We start from the raw sequence: 27,036 nt of genomic DNA, 5'->3' as shown, positions 1-27,036 counted from the left end.
ATATTAATTACAGAATTTGGTTGTTTCCTCTTTCTCTGAGTTGGCAGGCTGAGACTTTATAAATGTTAAAGCAAGAAAAAACCTTTTTTACATAATAGGTCCCCTTTAAATATAGTGAACTTAAATATAAATTAACTTAAATATACGTGAACTTAAATAATAGTAAAATTTAATATTAGTGAACTTACACATAAGTGAACTTAAACATAAGTTAACTTAAATATAAGTGAACTTAACTATAATGGAACTTAACTATAAGTGAACTTAAATATAAGTGAACTTAAATATAATGGAACTTAACTATAAGTGAACTTAAATATAAGTGAACTTAAATATAAGTGAACTTAAATATAATGGAACTTAACTATAAGTGAACTTAACTATAAGTGAACTTACATATAAGTGAAATTAACTATAAGTGAACTTACATATAAGTGAACTTAACTATAAGTAAACTTAACTATAAGTGAACTTAAATATAAGTTAACTTAATTATAAGCGAACTTAAATATAAGTGAACTTAAATATAAGTGAACTTAAATATAAGTGAACTTAACTATAAGTGAACTTACATATAAGTGAAATTAACTATAATGGAACTTAACTATAATGGAACTTAACTATAAGTTAACTTAATTATAAGCGAACTTAAATATAAGTGAACTTAAATATAAGTGAACTTAAATATAAGTGAACTTAACTATAATGGAACTTAACTATAAGTTAACTTAATTATAAGCGAACTTAAATATAAGTGAACTTAATTATAAGCGAACTTAACTATAAGTGAACTTAACTATAATGGAACTTAACTATAATGGAACTTAACTATAATGGAACTTAACTATAATGGAACTTAACTATAATGGAACTTAACTATAATGGAACTTAACTATAATGGAACTTAACTATAAGTTAACTTAATTATAAGCGAACTTAAATATAAGTGAACTTAACTATAAGTTAACTTAATTATAAGGGATCTTGTGAACTTAAACATAAGTGAAATTAAATACAAGTGAACTTAAATAATAGTAAACTTTAATATTAGTGAACTTACATATAAAATACAAGTGAACTTAAATATTCGCGAACATTAATATAAGTGAACTTAAATAAAGTGAACTTAAATACAAGTGAACATTAACATTCATGAACATTAATATTAGTGAACATTAATATTGGTGAACATTAATATTAGTGAACATTAATATTGGTGAATATTAATATTAGTGAACATTAATATTAGTCATAAGTCAACAGCTGGACAGATGCTGAACACGGTGGAACCTTCAAACCTGGAACAAGCTGCTGGAGGCTGGAGGTGGAGACCCCGGAACCCGGACCTGCTGGACCTTCTGGACCTTCTCACCTGGGGGGGCCTCGGAGGTCCTGAGGGGTCCTGGGGGGCCCTGACAGTTCCTGAGGGGCCCCCGGGGGCCTCAGGGGTCCTGACAGTTCCTGAGGGGCCCCCGGGGGCCTCAGGGGTCCTGACAGTTCCTGAGGGGCCCCCGGGGGCCTCGGGGGCCCTGACAGTTCCTGAGGGGCCCCCGGGGGCCTCGGGGGCCCTGACAGTTCCTGAGGGCCCCGGGGGCCTCAGGGTTCGGCCAGGCAGCTCTGCACCTTCCTCAGCAGCTCCTCCTTCCGGGTTTTGGCCCCGACGGAGACGCCCCGGTTCCTCAACCACAGCAGGAGGGAGGACGAGTTCAGCCGGGAGACCTGGGGGACCAGAACCAGGACCAGACCTTAGACCAGGAACTGGACCACTACAGACCACTAGAGTCCAGATCCAGACCTGCAGGTCCTCTACAGACCACTAGAGTCCAGATCCAGACCTGCAGGTCCTCTACAGACCACTAGGGTCCAGATCCAGACCTGCAGGTCCTCTACAGACCACTAGGGTCCAGATCCAGACCTGCAGGTCCTCTACAGACCACTAGGATCCAGATCCAGACCTGCAGGTCCTCTACAGACCACTAGGATCCAGATCCTGACCTGCAGGTCCTCTACAGACCACTAGGGTCCAGATCCAGACCTGGTTGCTTCGGACCATCTTCTCCACGTCCGGGTCTTCAGTTCTGCAGCTCCTGGACTTCGGCTTGAGGGCAGTTTCTTTCTGCAACACAGGACAGGATAGAGTCAACCTGGGGGTCTTGAGGATAGACATGTCTCCTCCTCCTTCCATAGAGCTGCTGCGATACGTCAACGTCGCCGCCATATTGGATGTTCAAGACTGCGCTGTAAACTAATACAAGTAAATGGACTTATGTTCATAAAGCGCCTTTCTACAAAGAAATGTACGTTTTACGTCTCATTTATTCATTCACAAACGCACTAATATATTTGGGAAACAGTTAGGAACCAAATATAATATATTTAATTTTCTCAGATGGCAAAAATAAGAACTTTATTGATCCCACATAGGAGTAATTCATGTTTTATCAGCTATAAAGAACAAGGTAGTGCCGAAAAACAATATATATCCCCCTCACAAAAATAAGAAAAATAAAGAAACATATTTTCTCATCAACAAAACATATTTTAAATTTGTCAAGGAACAAAATAACATATTTGAAAAAATTTTCAGACAATAAAATAACTGGAAAAAAAAAAATAAAAAATGGCTCAAATATGTTAAAAAAAATGTAAAATATGCTCTGTTGATGAGAAAATATGTTTCTGTATTTTTCTTATTTTTGTGAGGGGGGATATATATTGTTTTTCATCCAATATGGCGGTGACGTTGACGTATCGCAGCTGCTCCATGGGGCGGATACGGATAGATGTCTATGGTCTTGAGGACCCGCCAGACCAACCGGACTAGGGTTTTGTTTCGTTTAGTTTTTTTGTTTATTTCCAACATGTATAAAAACAAGAAAAAAGATAAGAAAACATTCCACCACACAAAGAAAAAAAACAAACATCAAAACACATATTTCAGTTAAATGTTGGAAAAGGAGTGGGAGGAAGTATAAACTTATTTAATCCCACCCCCTTTCCACAACTAAACAATAATTATATGTCTGTATTATTTTTTATACTATACACTAATTTTTATAAAAATATATCATTTTTACAAAAATAACCTGTTTAATACAAGATATAAGCTTTATCATAAAAATAATATTATTATGATATAAATATAATATAACTATGATATAAATATAATACGTATATCTAAGTATATAATCATACAAAGACAGCCAGACAAAATAGCAGAACACACAGCTGGTGATCTTTAAACACAGTCTTCACTTTTTCAGTTTTTTTTTTATTTTGCACTTCGAGAAAAAAGTCAAAATGTCGAGATTAATGTTGATATACAATTTCGTGAATAAAGTTGAAATGTTGAGAAAAAAGGCAAAATTTCAACTTTATTTTCGACATTTTGACTTTTTTCTTGAAATTTAAACTTTTTTCTCGACATTTCAACTTTTTTCTCGAAGTGCACAATAAAATAAAAAATCTTCCTCCTCTCAAATATTAGGGCCCTGATACTCTTCCGTACAAATCTTTGTTAACAGAAATGTTGAAATGTAATATTTATTCTACACATTTTTGCAGCATTGGAAAACGTTAAGAATGTTTGTTTGTCCTCCTACAGAAACATATTAAAAATGTATTTCCCTCCCCATCCATTTCCATTTTCAAACTTTTTCTTTTGAAAAAGCTCCAGGAGCCACTAGGGCGGCGCTAAAGAGCCGCGGGTTGAAGACCCCCGGCCTAGATGTAAAATATAGAATAATATACAGGTGAAGGTCGGAAAATGAGAATATACTGCAAAACTTAATTCGTAGTAAATTCAACTAAAGGTGAAACAAACTTTTAATTCCCAATTACATAACAATTCCGTATTTGAAGGGACGGGTGGCGACGCTACGCCGGACTAACCGGACCAACTGGACTAACCTGCAGGCCAGGGACGTCAGCCGGGGTCGGAGGTCGGGCCCTGGAGCCGGGGACGGGGACTCCGTGGGAGCTGGTCTTGCTGGTCTTGGGGGTCTTGGTGCTGGACCCGGGTCTGGGGGCCCGGACGGGGGCCAGGACGGGGGCCAGGACGGGGGCCAGGACGGGTGCCGGCCTGGACCTGGACGGAGGATTGAGGCTGGAGATGTGGGTCACCCTGGGGGCCGGCTGAGGGGCCGGCTGAGGGGCCGGCTGAGGGGCCGGGCCGCTGCCGGGTCTGGGCCGGGGGGGGAAGCGAGGGATGAACCTCGGAGGAGGAGGAGGAGGAGGGGGAGGGGGAGGAGCGAGGGAGGGCAGGAAGGAAGAGGAGGACGGGCTCTTCCTCCTGAAGGACGGCAGGGTCACCCTCTTCCTCTCTGGCTGGTTCTGGGCCCTCAGCAGGGCCGTGTTCAGGCGGCGCCAGGGGCTCCTGCTCCTGAAGAGGGGGGGCCCCTCCGGGGAGGGCGGGGCCAGACCTGGGGGGGGCGGGGCCGGACCCGGGGGAGGGGGCGTCAGCCGGAAGACTGGGAGGGAAGAGGAGGAGAAGGAGGAGGAGGAGGAGGACTGGTAGCTGGATGGAGGTGGAGTCGGCGTGGTACCAGGACCAGCTCCGTTCCACGGGGCCACGGTGGGGGGCGGGGCCAGCCTTGGGGGGGGTTGGGCCACGGCGGGGGTCCAAGGCTGCCCGGGGCGGAGAGGCGGGGGCATGCAGGTGGTCAGGTTGATCTGCTCACCGTTTCCCACCTGTAGAATCAGAATCAGAATCAGAATAAGAAAAAAGCTTTATTGCCAAGTCAGACATAAATCAGACGAGAGAACTTGACTCCAGTTCACACCGATGGCACCATTAATACGGACGCCAGTGTCAAGGTGCAAAATAAAAAACACCTTAGCACAGAAAAGCAACATACACACAACAAAACATCATAACTTGCATGGGTATGGGGGGTGGGCAAGTCGGGGGATTTCGGCACAGTTAATCCAAGTGAGGGCCGCGGCTTCGTGGCGCTCGACCCGGCGACCGTGTCACGGGGGCTGATAAGAGGGGGGGCGGGGAAGGCGTTGAAGATGGGGGGGTGTGGTTATCAGTAAGTGTGTATGTGTGAGCAGTAAGTCTGTGAAACTTCGCCACAGAGCTGCTCCCCAGCCAATATCCTTGATGTTATCAGACGGCCCGGTCAGTTCTGATACAAGTCCACAGATGTTTCTGAGAGAGGGAGAGGGCTAGTGGGGGCAGAGCCACTTGTTTTCATTCCACCAGGGAGATTGTGACTGGAGCAGTCGGCCAAACCGCCCTGTCAAGGTCGGATTATAGAATCAACAATTGTATTGAAAGAAAGGAAACAGGCAGACTCCAGTAATTTTCCGTCTGCCTTAAGCCTCTGGTTCCTCAATGGCGACTCCAAACAGACAAATTTGTGATCAATTCCCGCCAAGCCGAGCTTCCAACTTCTCCAAGGTCTTCTCCATCTTGCCAACGAGCTCAAAGACCACCGCCAGCCGGCGATTCTGTTCAAGAATCGCATCCAGCTTGCGGCTTTGCTCTCCCAGCGTAAAAGTTTGAGTGTTGATCCCTGTGCTCATTCCTTCAGCAACGTCGGGCAGTTCAGAAAGAGCCAAAACAGCTGTCGACGACTTATGCGTTTGTCGATAGGCCAGGGAAATCCCCACTCCAATTAGAAGAAATCCCGCTATCATAAATCCAATTATGAAGGTATCTAAAAACGTCCTTGACAGACAGAATCGCCAAACACAACTTTTTTCAATGTTTCCAGGAATCCATTGTGTATCCAGCAAAAAATGTCCCATCGGGGCAGGAGGGCTCCCTTGTCCTCTGACTTCTCGTCGCAAAAATGTGGTCAATTGTGCTGAGAGACCAGTTAATCAATTCCATGATTGTAGAGTTTCGGAGGAGTGAAAAGGAGAGACTCTGAAGACGAGACAAGACAAAAGCAGTAGCAGGGCAGATTGATAAGAGAGAGGAGCAGAAAAAGCGTCCGCCTTCGCCGAGAGCCAGAAGAAGAAGCTGTAGGGGGGGGACAGGGGCCTCAGACCAGGACCTGGTTCTCCCAGCGTCTCCTAGCATCTTCTAGCGTCTCCTACAGTGCGTCCGAAATGTCATACTAAACAGTATATACTAAAAAGTATACTTAAGTTCGGCACACTTTTGAGTAAATATCAGCAGTCTGCATTAATTTGGACGTACTACTCAGAGCCACACGGCACTTCCTGCCGTTGGGAGGGGAGTTGTTACCATGGTAACAACTCCTGTAACAGCAGCAGTAGCAGCACCGCTCTTTCCCGTTTATTCTGGCCCAAACAAGATGACATTATATGAAATTATTATGTACGAATATTATAATATTAATATTTTATAATAATATTATTATACTTAATATTACACTTATGACATATACGTATCACTTAGCAACCAAACACCGCTGCATTGCATTGTGGGAAGTTTCTGCTCGGCTAGTGTCCATCAATCCATACTAATACATTTCTCCAGATTGAGTATGGATAGTACATACTATTGAGTACGTACTAATGTTTCGGATGCACTAAAAAATCTCACATACTGTTTTTGCTGCTCATTAGGGTGGAAGTATGAAATTTCAGACGCAGTTCTAGTCTTTCCTAGCGTCTCCTAGCTTTTTAGCATCTCCTAGCATCTCCTAACGTCTCCTAGCATCTTCTAGCATTGTCCAGCATCTTTTCGCATCTCTTATTGTTTTCTAGTGTCTCCTAGCTTTTTAGCATCTCCTAGCATCTCCTAGCCTCTCTAAGGACCTCCTAGCATCGTTTCCTGGCATTTTCTAACATCTTCTAGCATCTTGTAGCGTCTCCTAGCTTTTTAGCGTCTCCTAGCATCTTCTAGCATCTAGTAGTGTCTCCTAGCTTTTTAGCGTCTCCTAGCATCTCCTAGCATCTCCTAGCTTTTTAGCGTCTCCTAGCATCTTCTAGCATTTTCCAGCATCTTTTCGCATCTCTTAATGTTTTCTAGTGTCTCCTAGCTTTTTAGCATCTCCTAGCATCTCCTAGCCTCTCTTAGGACCTCCTAGCATCGTTTCCTAGCAACGTCTTCTAGCATCTTCTAGCATCTAGTAGCGTCTCCTAGCTTTTTAGCGTCTCCTAGCACCTTCTACCATCTCCTAGGATCTCCTAGCGTCTCCAAGCGCCTTCTCGCGTTTTCTAACGTCTCCTAATGTTTTCTAGCATTTCCTAGCCTTTCCTAGCATCTCCTGGTGTCTCCTAGCAGACTGGGACAGACTGGGACAGACTCGTCCCTCAGCTCTGAGCAGGAATCCAGCTGCTGAATCCAGGATTGAGCAGTGTCGAGAAAAAAGTCAACATTTTGAGAAAAAAGTGGAAATGTTGAGGAAAAAACTGGAAATGTCAAGAAAAAAGTCGAAATGTCGAGAAAAAAGTCAAAATTTCGAGAAAAAAGTCAAAATGTTGAGAAAAAGTCAAAATGTCGAGATTAAAAAGAAAAGGAAAAAGGAAGAAAAAAAGAGAAAGAAAAGAAGAAAAAAGCAAAAAAAAAAAAAGAAAAAAAAGGAAAAAAAAGAGAAAATAGAGAGAAAAAAAGATGGAAAAAAAGGAAAAAAAAAGGTCAAACATTTTTGAAAAAGCTCCAGGAGCCACTAGGGCGGCAGCTGGATTTTCAGTTTGTCTCGGTCTGCGTCTCCGAGGAGCTTCCAGCTCCGTCCAGCTCCAGATGAGCGATGGCTTTAATTCCAGCTTTGCTCGGCTGGAGCCTCGTCTGCAGGGGGGGGGGGTGATGGACGGCCTGTTGTCCCCCTCCTCCCCCCCCAGGAAGTGAGGGATGAGGGGAGGATTTACGGCTCCCTGTTGCCGTGGAGATGCATCACACACACATCCCCGTAACCGCGGTGACCTCTGGACGCCCACGTCTCCGACACCGGCATCAATCCCCCGCTGAAGGGGGGGGAGGGGCCGTAAACCGCCCGGAAACGGGATGATAATGACCCCCCCACGATAATAATACCCCCACGCCCATCGCTGGGCGTCGCCAGAACGTCCTCCAGGACGGAGTGAGATAACTCTCAAAAACATGTGTCCATGTTATAACTGTTCATATTCCTAATGATAAACATTTGTATGTAAATACAAAAGTTGTAGCCAAAATTCTGCTGTCACACAGGAGTCTGGTAAATGATTCGAGTTAGGATGGTTTTTATGTGAGTGAATCTAAAAGCTGTGAATGTAAAGTCTTATGAACACAACTCTCATTTCTACGAGTCTTCACTGTGAACACGAGTATATATATATATATATATATATATATATATATATATATATATATATATGTATATATATATATATATATATATATACATATATATATATATATATATATATAAGTGTGTATATGTGTATGTATGTGTGTGTATAAGTGTGTATATATGTATACATATATATATACACCCGTTTCAAGACCCTCCTCAAAACCCACATTTTCAGACTGGCTTATGAGACTGATGTTCCTCCTGTTTGTTATACCTCCTGCTTGGCTACGGCTTCTGTTTTATTTTATGAGTCTGTCTTAATTATTTTAACGATTTTATTTGATGTTGTACGGCGACCTTGAGTGCCATGAAAGGTGCCCTATAAATAAAATGTATTATTATTATTATTATTATTATTATTATTATTATTATATATGTGTGTATATGTATATATGTATAAGCGTGTGTGTGTGTGTGTGTGTGTGTGTGTGTGTGTGTGTGTGTGTGTATGTGTGTATATGTGTGTATATATGTATGTCTGTGTGTGTGTGTATGTGTATGTTTATGTATATTGTATATGTGTGTGTGTGTATATGTGTGTATTAGTGTATGTATATGTGTATATATAAGTGTGTATAAGTGTGTATAAGTGTGTGTGTGTGTCCACCTGCTTCCCCGCCGGTCTCAGCTCCAGCGTCTGGTACTGGTGTGTGTATAAGTGTGTATAAGTGCGTGTATAAGTGTGTATATGTGTGTATATGTGTGTATAAGTGTGTATATGTGTGTGTATAAGTGTGTATGTGTGTGTATAAGTGTGTATAAGTGTGTATAAGTGTGTATAAGTGTGTATAAGCGCGTGTATAAGTGTGTATATGTGTGTATATGTGTGTATAAGTGTGTATATGTGTGTGTATAAGTGTGTATTAGTGTGTATAAGTGTGTATAAGTGTGTATAAGTGTGTATAAGTGTGTATTAGTGTGTATAAGTGTGTTTTTTAGTGTGTATAAGTGTGTATTAGTGTGTATAAGTGTGTATATGTGTGTGTATAAGTGTGTATTAGTGTGTATAAGTGTGTATATGTGTGTGTATAAGTGTGTATAAGTGTGTATAAGTGTGTATAAGTGTGTATAAGTGTGTATTAGTGTGTATAAGTGTGTATTAGTGTGTATAAGTGTGTATAAGTGTGTATAAGTGTGTATTAGTGTGTATAAGTGTGTGTATAAGTGTGTATAAGTGTGTATAAGTGTGTATAAGTGTGTTTTTTAGTGTGTATAAGTGTGTATAAGTGTGTATAAGTGTGTATAATTGTGTATAAGTGTGTGTATAAGTGTGTATAAGTGTGTATAAGTGTGTATAAGTGTGTTTTTTAGTGTGTATAAGTGTGTATAAGTGTGTATAAGTGTGTGTATAAGTGTGTATAAGTGTGTATAAGTGTGTATAAGTGTGTATAAGTGTGTATAATTGTGTATAAGTGTGTGTATAAGTGTGTATAAGTGTGTATAAGTGTGTATAAGTGTGTATAAGTGTGTTTTTTAGTGTGTATAAGTGTGTATAAGTGTGTATAAGTGTGTGTATAAGTGTGTATAAGTGTGTATAAGTGTGTATAAGTGTGTATAAGTGTGTTTTTTAGTGTGTATAAGTGTGTATAAGTGTGTATAAGTGTGTGTATAAGTGTGTATATGTGTGTATAAGTGTGTATAATTGTGTATAAGTGTGTGTATAAGTGTGTATAAGTGTGTATAAGTGTGTTTTTTAGTGTGTATAAGTGTGTATAAGTGTGTATAAGTGTGTGTATAAGTGTGTATAAGTGTGTATAAGTGTGTGTATAAGTGTGTATAAGTGTGTGTATAAGTGTGTATAAGTGTGTATAAGTGTTTGTATTAGTGTGTATAAGTGTGTATAAGTGTGTGTATAAGTGTATAAGTGTGTGTATTAGTGTGTATAAGTGTGTATAAGTGTGTATAAGTGTGTATAAGTGTGTATAAGTGTGTATAAGTGTGTATAAGTGTGTATTAGTGTATATAAGTGTGTATAAGTGTGTGTATTAGTGTGTATAAGTGTGTATAAGTGTGTATAAGTGTGTATATGTGTGTATAAGTGTGTATAAGTGTGTATAAGTGTGTATAAGTGTGTGTATTAGTGTGTATAAGTGTGTATAAGTGTGTATAAGTGTGTGTATTAGTGTGTATAAGTGTGTATAAGTGTGTATAAGTGTGTATTAGTGTGTATTAGTGTGTATAAGTGTGTATAAGTGTGTGTATAAGTGTGTATAAGTGTGTATTAGTGTATATTAGTGTGTATAAGTGTGTATAAGTGTGTATATGTGTGTATAAGTGTGTATAAGTGTGTATAAGTGTGTATAAGTGTGTATAAGTGTGTATTAGTGTATATTAGTGTGTATAAGTGTGTATAAGTGTGTATAAGTGTGTATTAGTGTGTATAAGTGTGTATAAGTGTGTATTAGTGTGTATAAGTGTGTATTAGTGTGTATAAGTGTGTATTAGTGTATATTAGTGTGTATAAGTGTGTATAAGTGTGTATAAGTGTGTATAAGTGTGTATAAGTGTGTATTAGTGTGTATAAGTGTGTATAAGTGTGTATTAGTGTATATTAGTGTGTATAAGTGTGTATTAGTGTGTATAAGTGTGTATTAGTGTGTATAAGTGTGTATTAGTGTATATTAGTGTGTATAAGTGTGTATTAGTGTGTATAAGTGTGTATTAGTGTATATTAGTGTGTATAAGTGTGTATTAGTGTGTATAAGTGTGTATTAGTGTGTATAAGTGTGTATTAGTGTGTATAAGTGTGTATTAGTGTATATTAGTGTGTATAAGTGTGTATTAGTGTATATTAGTGTGTATAAGTGTGTATAAGTGTGTATAAGTGTGTGTATTAGTGTGTATAAGTGTGTATAAGTGTGTATTAGTGTGTATAAGTGTGTATAAGTGTGTATAAGTGTGTATAAGTGTGTGTATTAGTGTGTATAAGTGTGTATAAGTGTGTATTAGTGTGTATAAGTGTGTATAAGTGTGTATAAGTGTGTATAAGTGTGTATATGTGTGTATAAGTGTGTATAAGTGTGTATAAGTGTGTATAAGTGTGTGTATTAGTGTGTATAAGTGTGTATAAGTGTGTGTATTAGTGTGTATAAGTGTGTGTATAAGTGTGTATAAGTGTGTATTAGTGTATATTAGTGTGTATAAGTGTGTATAAGTGTGTATAAGTGTGTATAAGTGTGTATAAGTGTGTATAAGTGTGTATTAGTGTATATTAGTGTGTATAAGTGTGTATAAGTGTGTATAAGTGTGTATAAGTGTGTATAAGTGTGTATAAGTGTGTATAAGTGTGTATTAGTGTATATTAGTGTGTATAAGTGTGTATAAGTGTGTATAAGTGTGTATAAGTGTGTATAAGTGTGTATTAGTGTGTATAAGTGTGTATAAGTGTGTATTAGTGTATATTAGTGTGTATAAGTGTGTATTAGTGTGTATAAGTGTGTATTAGTGTGTATAAGTGTGTATTAGTGTATATTAGTGTGTATAAGTGTGTATTAGTGTGTATAAGTGTGTATTAGTGTATATTAGTGTGTATAAGTGTGTATTAGTGTGTATAAGTGTGTATTAGTGTGTATAAGTGTGTATTAGTGTGTATAAGTGTGTATTAGTGTATATTAGTGTGTATAAGTGTGTATTAGTGTATATTAGTGTGTATAAGTGTGTATAAGTGTGTATAAGTGTGTGTATTAGTGTGTATAAGTGTGTATAAGTGTGTATTAGTGTGTATAAGTGTGTATAAGTGTGTATAAGTGTGTATAAGTGTGTGTATTAGTGTGTATAAGTGTGTATAAGTGTGTATTAGTGTGTATAAGTGTGTATAAGTGTGTATAAGTGTGTATAAGTGTGTATATGTGTGTATAAGTGTGTATAAGTGTGTATAAGTGTGTATAAGTGTGTGTATTAGTGTGTATAAGTGTGTATAAGTGTGTGTATTAGTGTGTATAAGTGTGTGTATAAGTGTGTATAAGTGTGTATTAGTGTATATTAGTGTGTATAAGTGTGTATAAGTGTGTATAAGTGTGTATAAGTGTGTATAAGTGTGTATAAGTGTGTATTAGTGTATATTAGTGTGTATAAGTGTGTATAAGTGTGTATAAGTGTGTATTAGTGTGTATAAGTGTGTATAAGTGTGTATTAGTGTGTATAAGTGTGTATTAGTGTGTATAAGTGTGTATTAGTGTATATTAGTGTGTATAAGTGTGTATAAGTGTGTATAAGTGTGTATAAGTGTGTATAAGTGTGTATTAGTGTGTATAAGTGTGTATAAGTGTGTATTAGTGTATATTAGTGTGTATAAGTGTGTATTAGTGTATATTAGTGTGTATAAGTGTGTATAAGTGTGTATAAGTGTGTATTAGTGTATATTAGTGTGTATAAGTGTGTATTAGTGTGTATAAGTGTGTATTAGTGTGTATAAGTGTGTATTAGTGTATATTAGTGTGTATAAGTGTGTATAAGTGTGTGTATTAGTGTGTATAAGTGTGTATTAGTGTGTATAAGTGTGTATAAGTGTGTATAAGTGTGTATAAGTGTGTATTAGTGTGTATAAGTGTGTATAAGTGTGTATTAGTGTGTATAAGTGTGTATTAGTGTATATTAGTGTGTATAAGTGTGTATAAGTGTGTATAAGTGTGTGTATTAGTGTGTATTAGTGTGTATTAGTGTGTATAAGTGTGTATTAGTGTATATTAGTGTGTATAAGTGTGTATAAGTGTGTATAAGTGTGTGTATTAGTGTGTATAAGTGTGTATAAGTGTGTATAAGTGTGTATATGTGTGTATAAGTGTGTATAAGTGTGTATTAGTGTATATTAGTGTGTATAAGTGTGTATAAGTGTGTGTATTAGTGTGTATAAGTGTGTATAAGTGTGTGTGTATAAGTGTGTATTAGTGTGTATAAGTGTGTATATGTGTGTATAAGTGTGTATAAGTGTGTATTAGTGTGTATAAGTGTGTGTGTGTGTGTGTGTGTGTGTGTTTTTTAGTGTGTATAAGTGTGTATAAGTGTGTATTAGTGTGTATAAGTGTGTATTAGTGTGTATAAGTGTGTATAAGTGTGTATAAGTGTGTGTATTAGTGTGTATAAGTGTGTATAAGTGTGTATAAGTGTGTGTATTAGTGTGTATAAGTGTGTGTATAAGTGTGTATAAGTGTGTATTAGTGTATATTAGTGTGTATAAGTGTGTATAAGTGTGTATAAGTGTGTATAAGTGTGTATTAGTGTGTATAAGTGTGTGTGTGTGTGTGTGTGTGTGTGTTTTTTAGTGTGTATAAGTGTGTATAAGTGTGTATTAGTGTGTATAAGTGTGTATTAGTGTGTATAAGTGTGTATAAGTGTGTATAAGTGTGTATAAGTGTGTGTATTAGTGTGTATAAGTGTGTATAAGTGTGTATAAGTGTGTGTATTAGTGTGTATAAGTGTGTGTATAAGTGTGTATAAGTGTGTATTAGTGTATATTAGTGTGTATAAGTGTGTATAAGTGTGTATAAGTGTGTATAAGTGTGTATAAGTGTGTATAAGTGTGTATTAGTGTATATTAGTGTGTATAAGTGTGTATAAGTGTGTATAAGTGTGTATTAGTGTGTATAAGTGTGTATAAGTGTGTATTAGTGTGTATAAGTGTGTATTAGTGTGTATAAGTGTGTATTAGTGTATATTAGTGTGTATAAGTGTGTATAAGTGTGTATAAGTGTGTATAAGTGTGTATAAGTGTGTATTAGTGTGTATAAGTGTGTATAAGTGTGTATTAGTGTATATTAGTGTGTATAAGTGTGTATTAGTGTGTATAAGTGTGTATAAGTGTGTATAAGTGTGTATTAGTGTATATTAGTGTGTATAAGTGTGTATTAGTGTGTATAAGTGTGTATTAGTGTGTATAAGTGTGTATTAGTGTATATTAGTGTGTATAAGTGTGTATAAGTGTGTGTATTAGTGTGTATAAGTGTGTATAAGTGTGTATTAGTGTGTATAAGTGTGTATAAGTGTGTATAAGTGTGTATTAGTGTGTATAAGTGTATAAGTGTGTATTAGTGTGTATAAGTGTGTATTAGTGTATATTAGTGTGTATAAGTGTGTATAAGTGTGTATAAGTGTGTGTATTAGTGTGTATTAGTGTGTATTAGTGTGTATAAGTGTGTATTAGTGTATATTAGTGTGTATAAGTGTGTATAAGTGTGTATAAGTGTGTGTATTAGTGTGTATAAGTGTGTATAAGTGTGTATAAGTGTGTATATGTGTGTATAAGTGTGTATAAGTGTGTATTAGTGTATATTAGTGTGTATAAGTGTGTATAAGTGTGTGTATTAGTGTGTATAAGTGTGTATAAGTGTGTGTGTATAAGTGTGTATTAGTGTGTATAAGTGTGTATATGTGTGTATAAGTGTGTATAAGTGTGTATTAGTGTGTATAAGTGTGTGTGTGTGTGTGTTTTTTAGTGTGTATAAGTGTGTATAAGTGTGTATTAGTGTGTATAAGTGTGTATTAGTGTGTATAAGTGTGTATAAGTGTGTATAAGTGTGTATAAGTGTGTTTTTTAGTGTGTATAAGTGTGTATAAGTGTGTATAAGTGTGTATAAGTGTGTATTAGTGTGTATAAGTGTGTATAAGTGTGTATAAGTGTGTGTATTAGTGTGTATAAGTGTGTATAAGTGTGTATAAGTGTGTGTATTAGTGTGTATAAGTGTGTATTAGTGTGTATAAGTGTGTATAAGTGTGTATAAGTGTGTATAAGTGTGTTTTTTAGTGTGTATAAGTGTGTATAAGTGTGTATAAGTGTGTATAAGTGTGTATAAGTGTGTATTAGTGTGTATAAGTGTGTATTAGTGTGTATAAGTGTGTATAAGTGTGTATTAGTGTATATTAGTGTGTATAAGTGTGTATTAGTGTGTATAAGTGTGTATATGTGTGTATAAGTGTGTATAAGTGTGTATTAGTGTGTATAAGTGTGTATAAGTGTGTATTAGTGTATATTAGTGTGTATAAGTGTGTATAAGTGTGTATAAGTGTGTATTAGTGTATATTAGTGTATATTAGTGTGTATAAGTGTGTATAAGTGTGTATTAGTGTGTATAAGTGTGTATTAGTGTGTATAAGTGTGTATAAGTGTGTATTAGTGTATATTAGTGTGTATAAGTGTGTATAAGTGTGTATAAGTGTGTATTAGTGTATATTAGTGTATATTAGTGTGTATAAGTGTGTATAAGTGTGTATTAGTGTGTATAAGTGTGTATAAGTGTGTATAAGTGTGTATAAGTGTGTATAAGTGTGTATAAGTGTGTGTATTAGTGTGTATTAGTGTGTATTAGTGTGTATAAGTGTGTATACGTGTGTATAAGTGTGTATAAGTGTGTATAAGTGTGTATAAGTGTGTATAAGTGTGTATAAGTGTGTGTATTAGTGTGTATAAGTGTGTATACGTGTGTATAAGTGTGTATTAGTGTGTATAAGTGTGTATAAGTGTGTATAAGTGTGTATTAGTGTGTATAAGTGTGTATAAGTGTGTATATGTGTGTATAAGTGTGTATAAGTGTGTATAAGTGTGTATAAGTGTGTATAAGTGTGTGTATTAGTGTGTATAAGTGTGTATACGTGTGTATAAGTGTGTATTAGTGTGTATAAGTGTGTATAAGTGTGTATAAGTGTGTATTAGTGTGTATAAGTGTGTATTAGTGTGTATTAGTGTGTATAAGTGTGTATAAGTGTGTATAAGTGTGTATTAGTGTATATTAGTGTATATTAGTGTGTATAAGTGTGTATAAGTGTGTATAAGTGTGTATTAGTGTGTATTAGTGTGTATTAGTGTGTATAAGTGTGTATTAGTGTGTATAAGTGTGTATACGTGTGTATAAGTGTGTATTAGTGTGTATAAGTGTGTATTAGTGTGTATAAGTGTGTATTAGTGTGTATAAGTGTGTATAAGTGTGTATTAGTGTGTATAAGTGTGTGTATAAGTGTGTATAAGTGTGTATTAGTGTGTATAAGTGTGTGTATAAGTGTGTATAAGTGTGTATAAGTGTGTGTATTAGTGTGTATAAGTGTGTATAAGTGTGTATAAGTGTGTATTAGTGTATATTAGTGTGTATAAGTGTGTATTAGTGTGTATAAGTGTGTATATGTGTGTATAAGTGTGTATAAGTGTGTATAAGTGTGTATAAGTGTGTATTAGTGTGTATTAGTGTGTATAAGTGTGTATAAGTGTGTATAAGTGTGTATAAGTGTGTATAAGTGTGTGTATTAGTGTGTATTAGTGTGTATAAGTGTGTATAAGTGTGTATATGTGTGTATAAGTGTGTATAAGTGTGTATAAGTGTGTATAAGTGTGTATAAGTGTGTGTATTAGTGTGTATAAGTGTGTATACGTGTGTATAAGTGTGTATTAGTGTGTATAAGTGTGTATAAGTGTGTATAAGTGTGTATTAGTGTGTATAAGTGTGTATAAGTGTGTATATGTGTGTATAAGTGTGTATAAGTGTGTATAAGTGTGTATAAGTGTGTATAAGTGTGTGTATTAGTGTGTATAAGTGTGTATACGTGTGTATAAGTGTGTATTAGTGTGTATAAGTGTGTATAAGTGTGTATAAGTGTGTATTAGTGTGTATAAGTGTGTATTAGTGTGTATTAGTGTGTATAAGTGTGTATAAGTGTGTATAAGTGTGTATTAGTGTATATTAGTGTATATTAGTGTGTATAAGTGTGTATAAGTGTGTATAAGTGTGTGTATTAGTGTGTATTAGTGTGTATTAGTGTGTATTAGTGTGTATAAGTGTGTATTAGTGTGTATAAGTGTGTATTAGTGTGTATAAGTGTGTATTAGTGTGTATAAGTGTGTATTAGTGTGTATAAGTGTGTATAAGTGTGTATTAGTGTGTATAAGTGTGTATTAGTGTGTATAAGTGTGTATAAGTGTGTATTAGTGTGTATAAGTGTGTATTAGTGTGTATAAGTGTGTATAAGTGTGTGTATTAGTGTGTATAAGTGTGTATAAGTGTGTGTATTAGTGTGTATAAGTGTGTATAAGTGTGTATAAGTGTGTATTAGTGTGTATTAGTGTGTATTAGTGTGTATAAGTGTGTATAAGTGTGTGTATTAGTGTGTATAAGTGTGTATAAGTGTGTGTATTAGTGTGTATAAGTGTGTATAAGTGTGTATAAGTGTGTATTAGTGTATATTAGTGTGTATAAGTGTGTATTAGTGTGTATAAGTGTGTATTAGTGTGTATAAGTGTGTATAAGTGTGTATTAGTGTATATAAGTGTGTATAAGTGTGTATTAGTGTATAAGTGTGTATAAGTGTGTATAAGTGTGTATAAGTGTGTATAAGTGTGTATAAGTGTGTATTAGTGTATAAGTGTGTATATGTGTGTATAAGTGTGTATAAGTGTGTATTAGTGTATATAAGTGTGTATAAGTGTGTATTAGTGTATATAAGTGTGTATAAGTGTGTATTAGTGTATTAGTGTGTATAAGTGTGTATAAGTGTGTATAAGTGTGTATTAGTGTATAAGTGTGTATAAGTGTGTATAAGTGTGTATAAGTGTGTATTAGTGTATAAGTGTGTATAAGTGTGTATAAGTGTGTATAAGTGTGTATAAGTGTGTATTAGTGTGTATTAGTGTATATTAGTGTGTATATGTGTGTATAAGTGTGTATAAGTGTGTATAAGTGTATATTAGTGTGTATTAGTGTGTATAAGTGTGTATTAGTGTGTATTAGTGTGTATAAGTGTGTATAAGTGTGTATTAGTGTGTATAAGTGTGTATTAGTGTATATTAGTGTATATTAGTGTGTATAAGTGTGTATAAGTGTGTATAAGTGTGTGTATTAGTGTGTATTAGTGTGTATTAGTGTGTATAAGTGTGTATTAGTGTGTATAAGTGTGTATACGTGTGTATAAGTGTGTATTAGTGTGTATAAGTGTGTATTAGTGTGTATAAGTGTGTATTAGTGTGTATAAGTGTGTATAAGTGTGTATTAGTGTATATAAGTGTGTATAAGTGTGTATTAGTGTGTATTAGTGTGTATAAGTGTGTGTATAAGTGTGTATAAGTGTGTATAAGTGTGTGTATTAGTGTGTATAAGTGTGTATAAGTGTGTATAAGTGTGTATTAGTGTATATTAGTGTGTATAAGTGTGTATTAGTGTGTATAAGTGTGTATTAGTGTGTATAAGTGTGTATAAGTGTGTATTAGTGTATATAAGTGTGTATAAGTGTGTATTAGTGTATAAGTGTGTATAAGTGTGTATAAGTGTGTATAAGTGTGTATAAGTGTGTATTAGTGTATAAGTGTGTATAAGTGTGTATAAGTGTGTATAAGTGTGTATAAGTGTGTATAAGTGTGTATAAGTGTGTATTAGTGTGTATTAGTGTATATTAGTGTGTATATGTGTGTATAAGTGTGTATAAGTGTGTATAAGTGTATATTAGTGTGTATTAGTGTGTATAAGTGTGTATTAGTGTGTATTAGTGTGTATAAGTGTGTATAAGTGTGTATTAGTGTGTATAAGTGTGTGTGTGTGTCCACCTGCACCCCCGCCGGTCTCAGCTCCAGCGTCTGGTACTGGGCTCGGCTGCTCAGGCCTGCAGGGAATCCACACAGGTTCTGCAGCTGGTCCCGGAGCAGGGCCAGGAAGCAGGGGGGGGGCCCGGCCTGGGGCCCCTGGGGGCCCCCAGGGGGGGGGCAGCGCTGCAGCGGCTGCAGGCGGAGGCAGCTCAGCGGGTATCTGCTGGGGGGTCAAGGAAGACCGGCTAACAGAGGATCGTCGGGGGGGGGGGGGGGACCAGCTAAAGCTGAATTAAGGCTCACACCGCCGACGCCGCGATGCCGTTACCGTGACGCAATCACCGTGGCGCTTTTACCGTGACGCCGTCGCCGTGACGCCATCGCTGTGATGCCGTCGCTGTGATGCCGTCGCCCTGACGCCGTTACCGTGACGCCGTCACCGTGACGCCGTCACCGTGACGCCGTCACCGTGACGCCCTGACGCTGTGATGCCGTCGCTGTGATGCCGTCGCCCTGACACCGTTACCGTGACGCCGTCGCTGTGATGCCGTCGCCCTGACGCCGTTACCGTGACGCCGTCACCGTGACGCCCTGACGCCGTGATGCCGTCGCTGTGATGCCGTCGCCCTGACGCCGTTACCGTGACGCCGTCACCGTGACGCCCTGACGCCGTGATGCCGTCGCTGTGATGCCGTCGCCCTGACGCTGTTACCGTGACGCCGTTACCGTGACGCCGTCGCCCTGACGCCGTGACGCCGTCGCTGTGATGCCGTCGCCCTGACGCTGTTACCGTGACGCCGTTACCGTGACGCCGTCACCGTGACGCCCTGACGCCGTGATGCCGTCGCTGTGATGCCGTCGCCCTGACGCCGTTACCGTGACGCCGTCGCCCTGACGCCGTCGCTGTGATGCCGTCGCCCTGACGCTGTTACCGTGACGCCGTTACCGTTACCGTCGCCCTGACGCTGTTACCGTGACGCCGTCGCCCTGACGCCGTGACGCCGCCGCTGTGATGCCGTCGCCGTGATGCCGTCGCTGTGATGCCGTCGCCCTGACGCTGTTACCGTGACGCCGTTACCGTGACGCCGTCGCCCTGACGCCGTGACGCCGCCGCTGTGATGCCGTCGCCGTGATGCCGTCGCTGTGATGCCGTCGCCCTGACGCTGTTACCGTGACGCCGTCGCCGTGACGCCGTCGCCCTGACGCTGTTACCGTGACGCCGTCGCCCTGACGCTGTTACCGTGACGCCGTCGCCCTGACGCCGTCGCCGTGACGCCGTCGCCGTGACGCCGTCGCTGGCACCGTTTCCTTTGCCGAGATAAAGCAACGTTATAATCTCCTCTTCATCCAATATTGTCTAGTAAACTTGTTTGTTGTTCTAATCTGCTACTGCTACTAAATATGTAATCACTTTTCCAGCTGTTGCTCTGCTTACTGCCCCCTATCGCTCACCGCCGGTACGACACGCTCTCCACACGTACTAAAAGAGCGACGTTGCGGTTGGTGGTGCACGGGAACGGACGTGAACCGACATGAACGGAAGCCCCAACAGCAAGTTTATCACCAGCTAGCAGGTCCTGGGGGGACAGCAGCTAGCAGCTAACAGCTAGCAGGTCCTGGGGGGACAGCAGCTAACAGCTAGCAGGTCCTGGGGGGACAGCAGCCAGCAGCTAACAGCTAGCAGGTCCTGGGGGGACAGCAGCTAGCAGCTAACAGGTCCTGGGGGGACAGCAGCTAGCAGCTAACAGCTAGCAGGTCCTGGGGGGACAGCAGCTAGCAGCTAACAGCTAGCAGGTCCTGGGGGGACAGCAGCTAACGGCCAGCAGCTAGCAGGTCCTGGGGGGACAGCAGCTAGCAGCTAACAGCTAGCAGGTCCTGGGGGGACAGCAGCTAGCAGCTAACAGCTAGCAGGTCCTGGGGGGACAGCAGCTAGCAGCTAACAGCTAGCAGGTCCTGGGGGACAGCAGCTAATGGCTAGCAGCTAGCAGTTCCTCGGGGGACAGCAGCCAGCAGCTAACAGCTAGCAGGTCCTGGGGGGACAGCAGCTAGCAGCTAACAGCTAGCAGGTCCTGGGGGGACAGCAGCTAGCAGCTAACAGCTAGCAGGTCCTGGGGGGACAGCAGCTAGCAGCTAACAGCTAGCAGGTCCTGGGAGACAGCAGCTAACGGCCAGCAGCTAGCAGGTCCTGGGGGAACAGCAGCTAGCAGCTAACAGCTAGCAGGTCCTGGGGGGACAGCAGCTAGCAGCTAACAGCTAGCAGGTCCTGGGGGGACAGCAGCTAGCAGCTAACAGCTAGCAGGTCCTGGGGGGACAGCAGCTAGCAGCTAACAGCTAGCAGGTCCTGGGGGACAGCAGCTAACGGCTAGCAGCTAGCAGTTCCTCGGGGGACAGCAGCTAGCAGCTAACAGCTAGCAGTTCCTCGAGGGACAGCAGCTAGCAGCTAACAGCTAGCAGGTCCTGGGGGGGCAGCAGCTAGCAGCTAACAGCTAGCAGGTCCTGGGGGACAGCAGCTAACGGCTAGCAGCTAGCAGTTCCTCGGGGGACAGCAGCTAGCAGCTAACAGCTAGCAGGTCCTGGGGGGACAGCAGCTAGCAGCTAACAGCTAGCAGGTCCTGGGGGGACAGCAGCCAGCAGCTAACAGCTAGCAGGTCCTGGGGGGACAGCAGCTAGCAGCTAGCAGGTCCTGGGTGGACAGCAGCTAGCAGCTAACAGCTAGCAGGTCCAGGGGGGACAGCAGCTAGCAGCTAACAGCTAGCAGGTCCTGGGGGGACAGCAGCTAGCAGCTAACAGCTAGCAGGTCCTGGGGGACAGCAGCTAATGGCTAGCAGCTAGCAGTTCCTCGGGGGACAGCAGCCAGCAGCTAACAGCTAGCAGGTCCTGGGGGGACAGCAGCTAGCAGCTAACAGCTAGCAGGTCCTGGGGGGACAGCAGCTAGCAGCTAACAGCTAGCAGGTCCTGGGGGGACAGCAGCTAGCAGCTAACAGCTAGCAGGTCCTGGGAGACAGCAGCTAACGGCCAGCAGCTAGCAGGTCCTGGGGGAACAGCAGCTAGCAGCTAACAGCTAGCAGGTCCTGGGGGGACAGCAGCTAGCAGCTAACAGCTAGCAGGTCCTGGGGGGACAGCAGCTAGCAGCTAACAGCTAGCAGGTCCTGGGGGGACAGCAGCTAGCAGCTAACAGCTAGCAGGTCCTGGGGGACAGCAGCTAACGGCTAGCAGCTAGCAGTTCCTCGGGGGACAGCAGCTAGCAGCTAACAGCTAGCAGTTCCTCGAGGGACAGCAGCTAGCAGCTAACAGCTAGCAGGTCCTGGGGGGGCAGCAGCTAGCAGCTAACAGCTAGCAGGTCCTGGGGGACAGCAGCTAACGGCTAGCAGCTAGCAGTTCCTCGGGGGACAGCAGCTAGCAGCTAACAGCTAGCAGGTCCTGGGGGGACAGCAGCTAGCAGCTAACAGCTAGCAGGTCCTGGGGGGACAGCAGCCAGCAGCTAACAGCTAGCAGGTCCTGGGGGGACAGCAGCTAGCAGCTAGCAGGTCCTGGGTGGACAGCAGCTAGCAGCTAACAGCTAGCAGGTCCAGGGGGGACAGCAGCTAGCAGCTAACAGCTAGCAGGTCCTGGGGGGACAGCAGCTAGCAGCTAACAGGCTAACAGGATACGTGAAGAGTCGTCCCCCCAGCGGGCGGAAGAAGACGCTGCAGTAAATCACCTCGTCCTCCGGGAGCCGCGGGAGCCGATAGCCGTACTGGAGAAACAGAGGGGGAGGAGTCAGGATCAGGGGGAGGAGTCAGGGTCAGGGGGAGGAGTCAGGATCAGGGGGAGGAGTCAGGATCAGGGGGAGGAGTCAGGATCAAGGGGAGGAGTCAGGATCAGGGGGAGGAGTCAGGGTCAGGGGGAGGAGTCAGGCTCAGGGGGAGGAGTCAGGGTCAGGGGGAGGAGTCAGGATCAGGGGGAGGAGTCATAATCAGGGGGAGGAGTCAGAGTCAGGGGGAGGAGTCAGGATCAGGGGGAGGAGTCAGGATCAGGGGGAGGAGTCAGAGTCAGGGGGAGGAGTCAGGATCAGGGGGAGGAGTCAGTATCAGGGGGAGGAGTCAGGGTAAGGGGAGGAGTCATGATCAGGGGGAGGAGTCATGATCAGGGGGAGGAGTCAGGGTCAGGGGGAGGAGTCATGATCAGGGGGAGGAGTCAGGATCAGGGGGAGGAGTCAGGATCAGGGGGAGGAGTCAGAGGAGGGGGAGGAGTCAGGGTCAGGGGGAGGAGTCAGGATCAGGGGGAGGAGTCATGAGGTCTACGGTACCAGAACTTATTGATTATTTATCTCCAGGTTGAGCGACTCAGTAAACGGGTGGTTGTTTTACTGCCGTCTGTCCTCACACCTGCAGGTCCTGCTCTACGTTACCATGACGACCCCCTCTGTGGTCAGAGGACCAATCAGCACGCAGGGCTCGTACCAGCAGGTTCCAGTGGTTCTGCAGGTCCCTGTAGGTCCGGAACGGTCCGTCTCCGGAGAGCCGGCGGCTGATGCTGACGATCTGGCCCTTCTTCATGCTGAGACACAGAGAGAGAGGTGAAGCGGCGCCGCGGCGCCCCCTGCTGGCCGTGAGCGGTGCTGCAGAGCGCTCTGGTGGCCGTGAGCGGCGCCGCGGCGCCCCCTGGTGGCCGTGAGCGGCGCTACAGAGCCCTCTGCTGGCCGTGAGCGGCGCTGCAGCAAGGCAAGTTTATTTGTATAGTACAATTCAACACAAGGTCATTCAAAGTGCTTTACATCAACATTAAAAGCGGCAAGATACAATTAAAACATAAATAACAAATGAAATGAAATAAAATGATAAGAAAAGAGGTAAAATTAAAGCTGTAAGCAGCGATGTACGGGCCCTCGCATGTGCAATTTTTACCAATAAAGGTCAAGGACTCAAAACTAAGTCCGATGACTCTATGTCAAACTATTCCAAAGTTATGGCAGAAAGGAGGAACTATCAAATATCGACCAATCAGCTACTAGTATCACTTCCTGTTTAACGTTGAAGTTTGACGCGGCACCACGGCCACGCCATTTCACGAAAACTCATGATTTTGATAACTTTTCATGGTGAACGTCTTTTGAGTCTCCTGAGAGAGTTTTATGTTGAACGGACGATCCTGCTAGGAGGATTTCATTAAAGTACGACACGTGAAAATGGCATAAATTGCGGCAAAATTACACGATTAATTCAAAATGGCCGACTTCCTGTTGGGTTTCGACCATGTCGCCAAGAGACTTTTCTAGCGGTCGCTGGTGAGCCATTAGGCCACGCCCCTTTTTGACACTATTAGAATACAACATTTTTCGCCAGGCCTGACTTGCGTGCAAAATTTGGGGCACGTTTAGGAGGGAAAAAAGGCCCTCATTTTGTCAGAAGAAGGAAAAAAACAACCAAAAAAAATCGAAACAAAAAAAATTCCTATGCTCGGGCCCTAATAAAATGAAATAAAATGATAAGAAAAGAGGTCAAATAATAGAAAGCACAAGTTATTAAAAAGTAAGGGCAGTAGATCCAGCAGGTTCATCTTATTCTTAAAATGGCAAGAATTACGTTTCTATACGGTCAAAACGTACAAAGACCGGGTCAAATACATAATTACAAAAGTAATCTGTAACAATTCATGCGGTGAATTAAACCAATTTGACAATTCTACATCACAATGCCTGCATTCAGGGCTTATCCATAACTTTGCGCAGTTTTCAAAAAGTATTTAATTTAAGAGTACGCTTAATAACAAATAAAATGAAATAAAATGATGAGTAAAGAGGTAAAATAATAAAAAGCACAAGTTGTTAAAAAGTAAGGGCAGTAGATCCGGCAGGTGAGTATTTAATTTAGGAGTGCGGCGCCCTCTGCTGGCCGCAGCCGTCCTGCCTAGAGGACTCATTGGACAACAAAGCTTTGTACGTTTCTATAACACTCTGATTGTTCCATATCTGACCTACTGTGTTGAAGTTTGGGGAAATAAATGCCTGTAAAACATTTATATTCAGTCAATTTTCATTTTGCAAAAAAGAGCCATAAGAATAATCAGTAGAAAACGATATAGAGATCCAACAAATCCATTATTCCTTCAGTTAAAACTGTTGAAATTTCATGAATTAGTAGACTATAGTATTCTGCAAATTATGTTTAAAGCTCATAAGAAAACTTTACCAATCAACATTCAGAAAAGATTTGAAAAAAGAGAAAGCAAGGTTAACTTAAAAGGAACAGAGATTTAAAAAAAACAAGATTCAAAACGTTGTGTTTCCGTGAAAGGAATCAGTTTATGGAACAATCTGAATAAAGAAAACAAAGAATCCAAATCAAACATTACATTCAAAAGAACAATTAAAGCCTGTATGTTAAGTAAATATAATGAAATATGTTAGTTAAGTTTGATTGACATTGTCATGAAAGGTATAAACATTGAATGATATTAACTGAATTGTAACTTGGAACTAAAAAGGAATGTTTGTGTCTGTGTCGCCGGCAGATATTTAGGGCCCGAGCACTGAAAGTGCGAGGACCCTATTGTATCTGTGATGTTTATTATTATTATTATTATTATTCTCGCCGTAAATAAATTGCCTTTTTGGAGGCCTTAATATGCTCCAAAACTCACCAAATTTTGCACACGCTTCCAGAGTCGCGTAAAATTACGTATTTTATGGGCGACAGGCATGGGTCCACAAGAATGGGCTCTATAGCGCCACCTATTTTATGTTTTTTGACGAGCCCCACAATATGGTTTGACTTACAGCAATGACCTTTATGTGTGTATTATATTAGACAAAGAGCTACAAAAAAGTCTTTTGGACCCATGGTCTAAGTTACACAGGAAGTCCGGCATTTTGAACAGAAAATGTCATTTTTCATGAATTCTGATCATTTCTAGGCCTCGTACTTTAACGAACTCCTCCTAGAGATTTTATCGAATTGGCTCACAACTTGGTTTGTACAATCTAGACACATGGCCGACGCTAAATTGCGAAGCTTTTAAGTTTCTGCCAGAGGGCGTGACCGTAGTGATCCGGCGAAGTTTGAGGTCATTTTTAAGCTTCGCCATCAAACATCAATTGGCTGTAATTCAGCAATACATGATTTGATGTGGTCGAAAACGTATGTGCATGATTGTAGGTTGAGCCTGAACCCATCTATGGTGGAATATTCAGGATCGGTTGTAGCGCCACCTGTTGGCACCAGGAATTGTCATGTCTTCTAGTTTGCATCTGTGCTCCAAACGAGATCAGTTTCTTGATCTCAAAGTTGGTCAGATAATAGGTAAGGCATTGACGATGAGTGACAGAGAAAACTGTAAGTTTGTGTCAAAGGGCGTCGCTGTCAGAGGTTGTCAAATTTCGGGGTCTCGCCATGAACATAAAAGTTGTTGTAACTTAAACATAATTGGTCAGAATGAACCCAAATTCAATACATTTAATCAGGCTTGCATTCTGAACAAGTGGATATGACAATCTTGGATGAACTCCATAGCGCCACCTTTTGGTCAGGTATACATTTTTCATCAAATTATGTGCTTTAGTTGCTGTTTGGTTTATCCAATCTTAATGAGATTGACACATTTGATTGGCAGTAGGTTCCTTGTTGACTGTGTCGCGTATCGTGGTTATTTCTTGAAAGGAATTGGCATTTTTATGTCACTCTGTATTTCTGGAAAAATATTAATTAAAAATCAAAGATTTTGTGTAAGGAAAATCAAATGACAGTTTCAGATAGCTTACAACAGGAGTAAAAAATCATACACTGTAACATATTGTTTTTGAAAAACTTGGTCACTCTAAAAATTAAAAAAATGAACTAATAACGTAAAAAGCTATGTCTTTGTCAATAAATGTCATAGACATATGGGACTAAATAAGTATATTGTTTACTGTATTTTGAAAATGTCCTGTGATTTTGATAAACCTAATCATTAGACGTGATTTTAAATGAATATTTATGTGTGATCAGACTGTGTCTCAGTCAGATCCAGCAGGACTGTTGCCGCTGAGAAGACTGCTGCAGCAGCACTGGGAGGGGAGGGGAGGGGTTGAGCTGCCGCGGGGGGAAGGTGGGGGGATGAGTGCAGTTTGGAATGCGCGCGCAGCTCTTCGGGGGAGGGGGGGTGGGGCGCGGCCGCCATCTTGGACCGGGCGCCGATCGATGCGGCCGCCATCTTGGACAGGGCATTATTTGCGTCTTAGTGCATCATTTCTACTGAGCAAGGTTTCTCCCGGACTACAATCATTCATAACTCCCAGACTCTTTACCCGATTTCCACACAGTTTGG

At 40.9% G+C, this 27,036-nt stretch overlaps 1 protein-coding gene across 1 annotated transcript in view; it reads right to left on the bottom strand.

The window, feature by feature from the left end:
• Nucleotides 1-1,596: 1,596 nt before the first annotated feature.
• Nucleotides 1,597-27,036, bottom strand: part of LOC133423413 (uncharacterized protein C18orf63-like) — a 49,627-nt gene continuing 24,187 nt past the window's right edge. The window contains exons 8-13 of the mRNA XM_061713588.1: nt 23,193-23,289; nt 22,401-22,486; nt 18,772-18,970; nt 3,910-4,689; nt 2,036-2,116; nt 1,597-1,719 (exon numbers count right to left, since the gene is read on the bottom strand). Of these exons, the coding sequence (XP_061569572.1) occupies nt 1,597-1,719; nt 2,036-2,116; nt 3,910-4,689; nt 18,772-18,970; nt 22,401-22,486; nt 23,193-23,289 (1,366 nt within the window). The remainder of the gene's footprint in view (nt 1,720-2,035; nt 2,117-3,909; nt 4,690-18,771; nt 18,971-22,400; nt 22,487-23,192; nt 23,290-27,036) is intronic.

The sequence above is a fragment of the Cololabis saira genome, chromosome 22 (genome assembly GCF_033807715.1).
Source record: "Cololabis saira isolate AMF1-May2022 chromosome 22, fColSai1.1, whole genome shotgun sequence".
Taxonomy (NCBI): Eukaryota; Metazoa; Chordata; class Actinopteri; order Beloniformes; family Belonidae; genus Cololabis; species Cololabis saira.
This window is presented reverse-complemented; position numbering and strand designations above follow the sequence as displayed.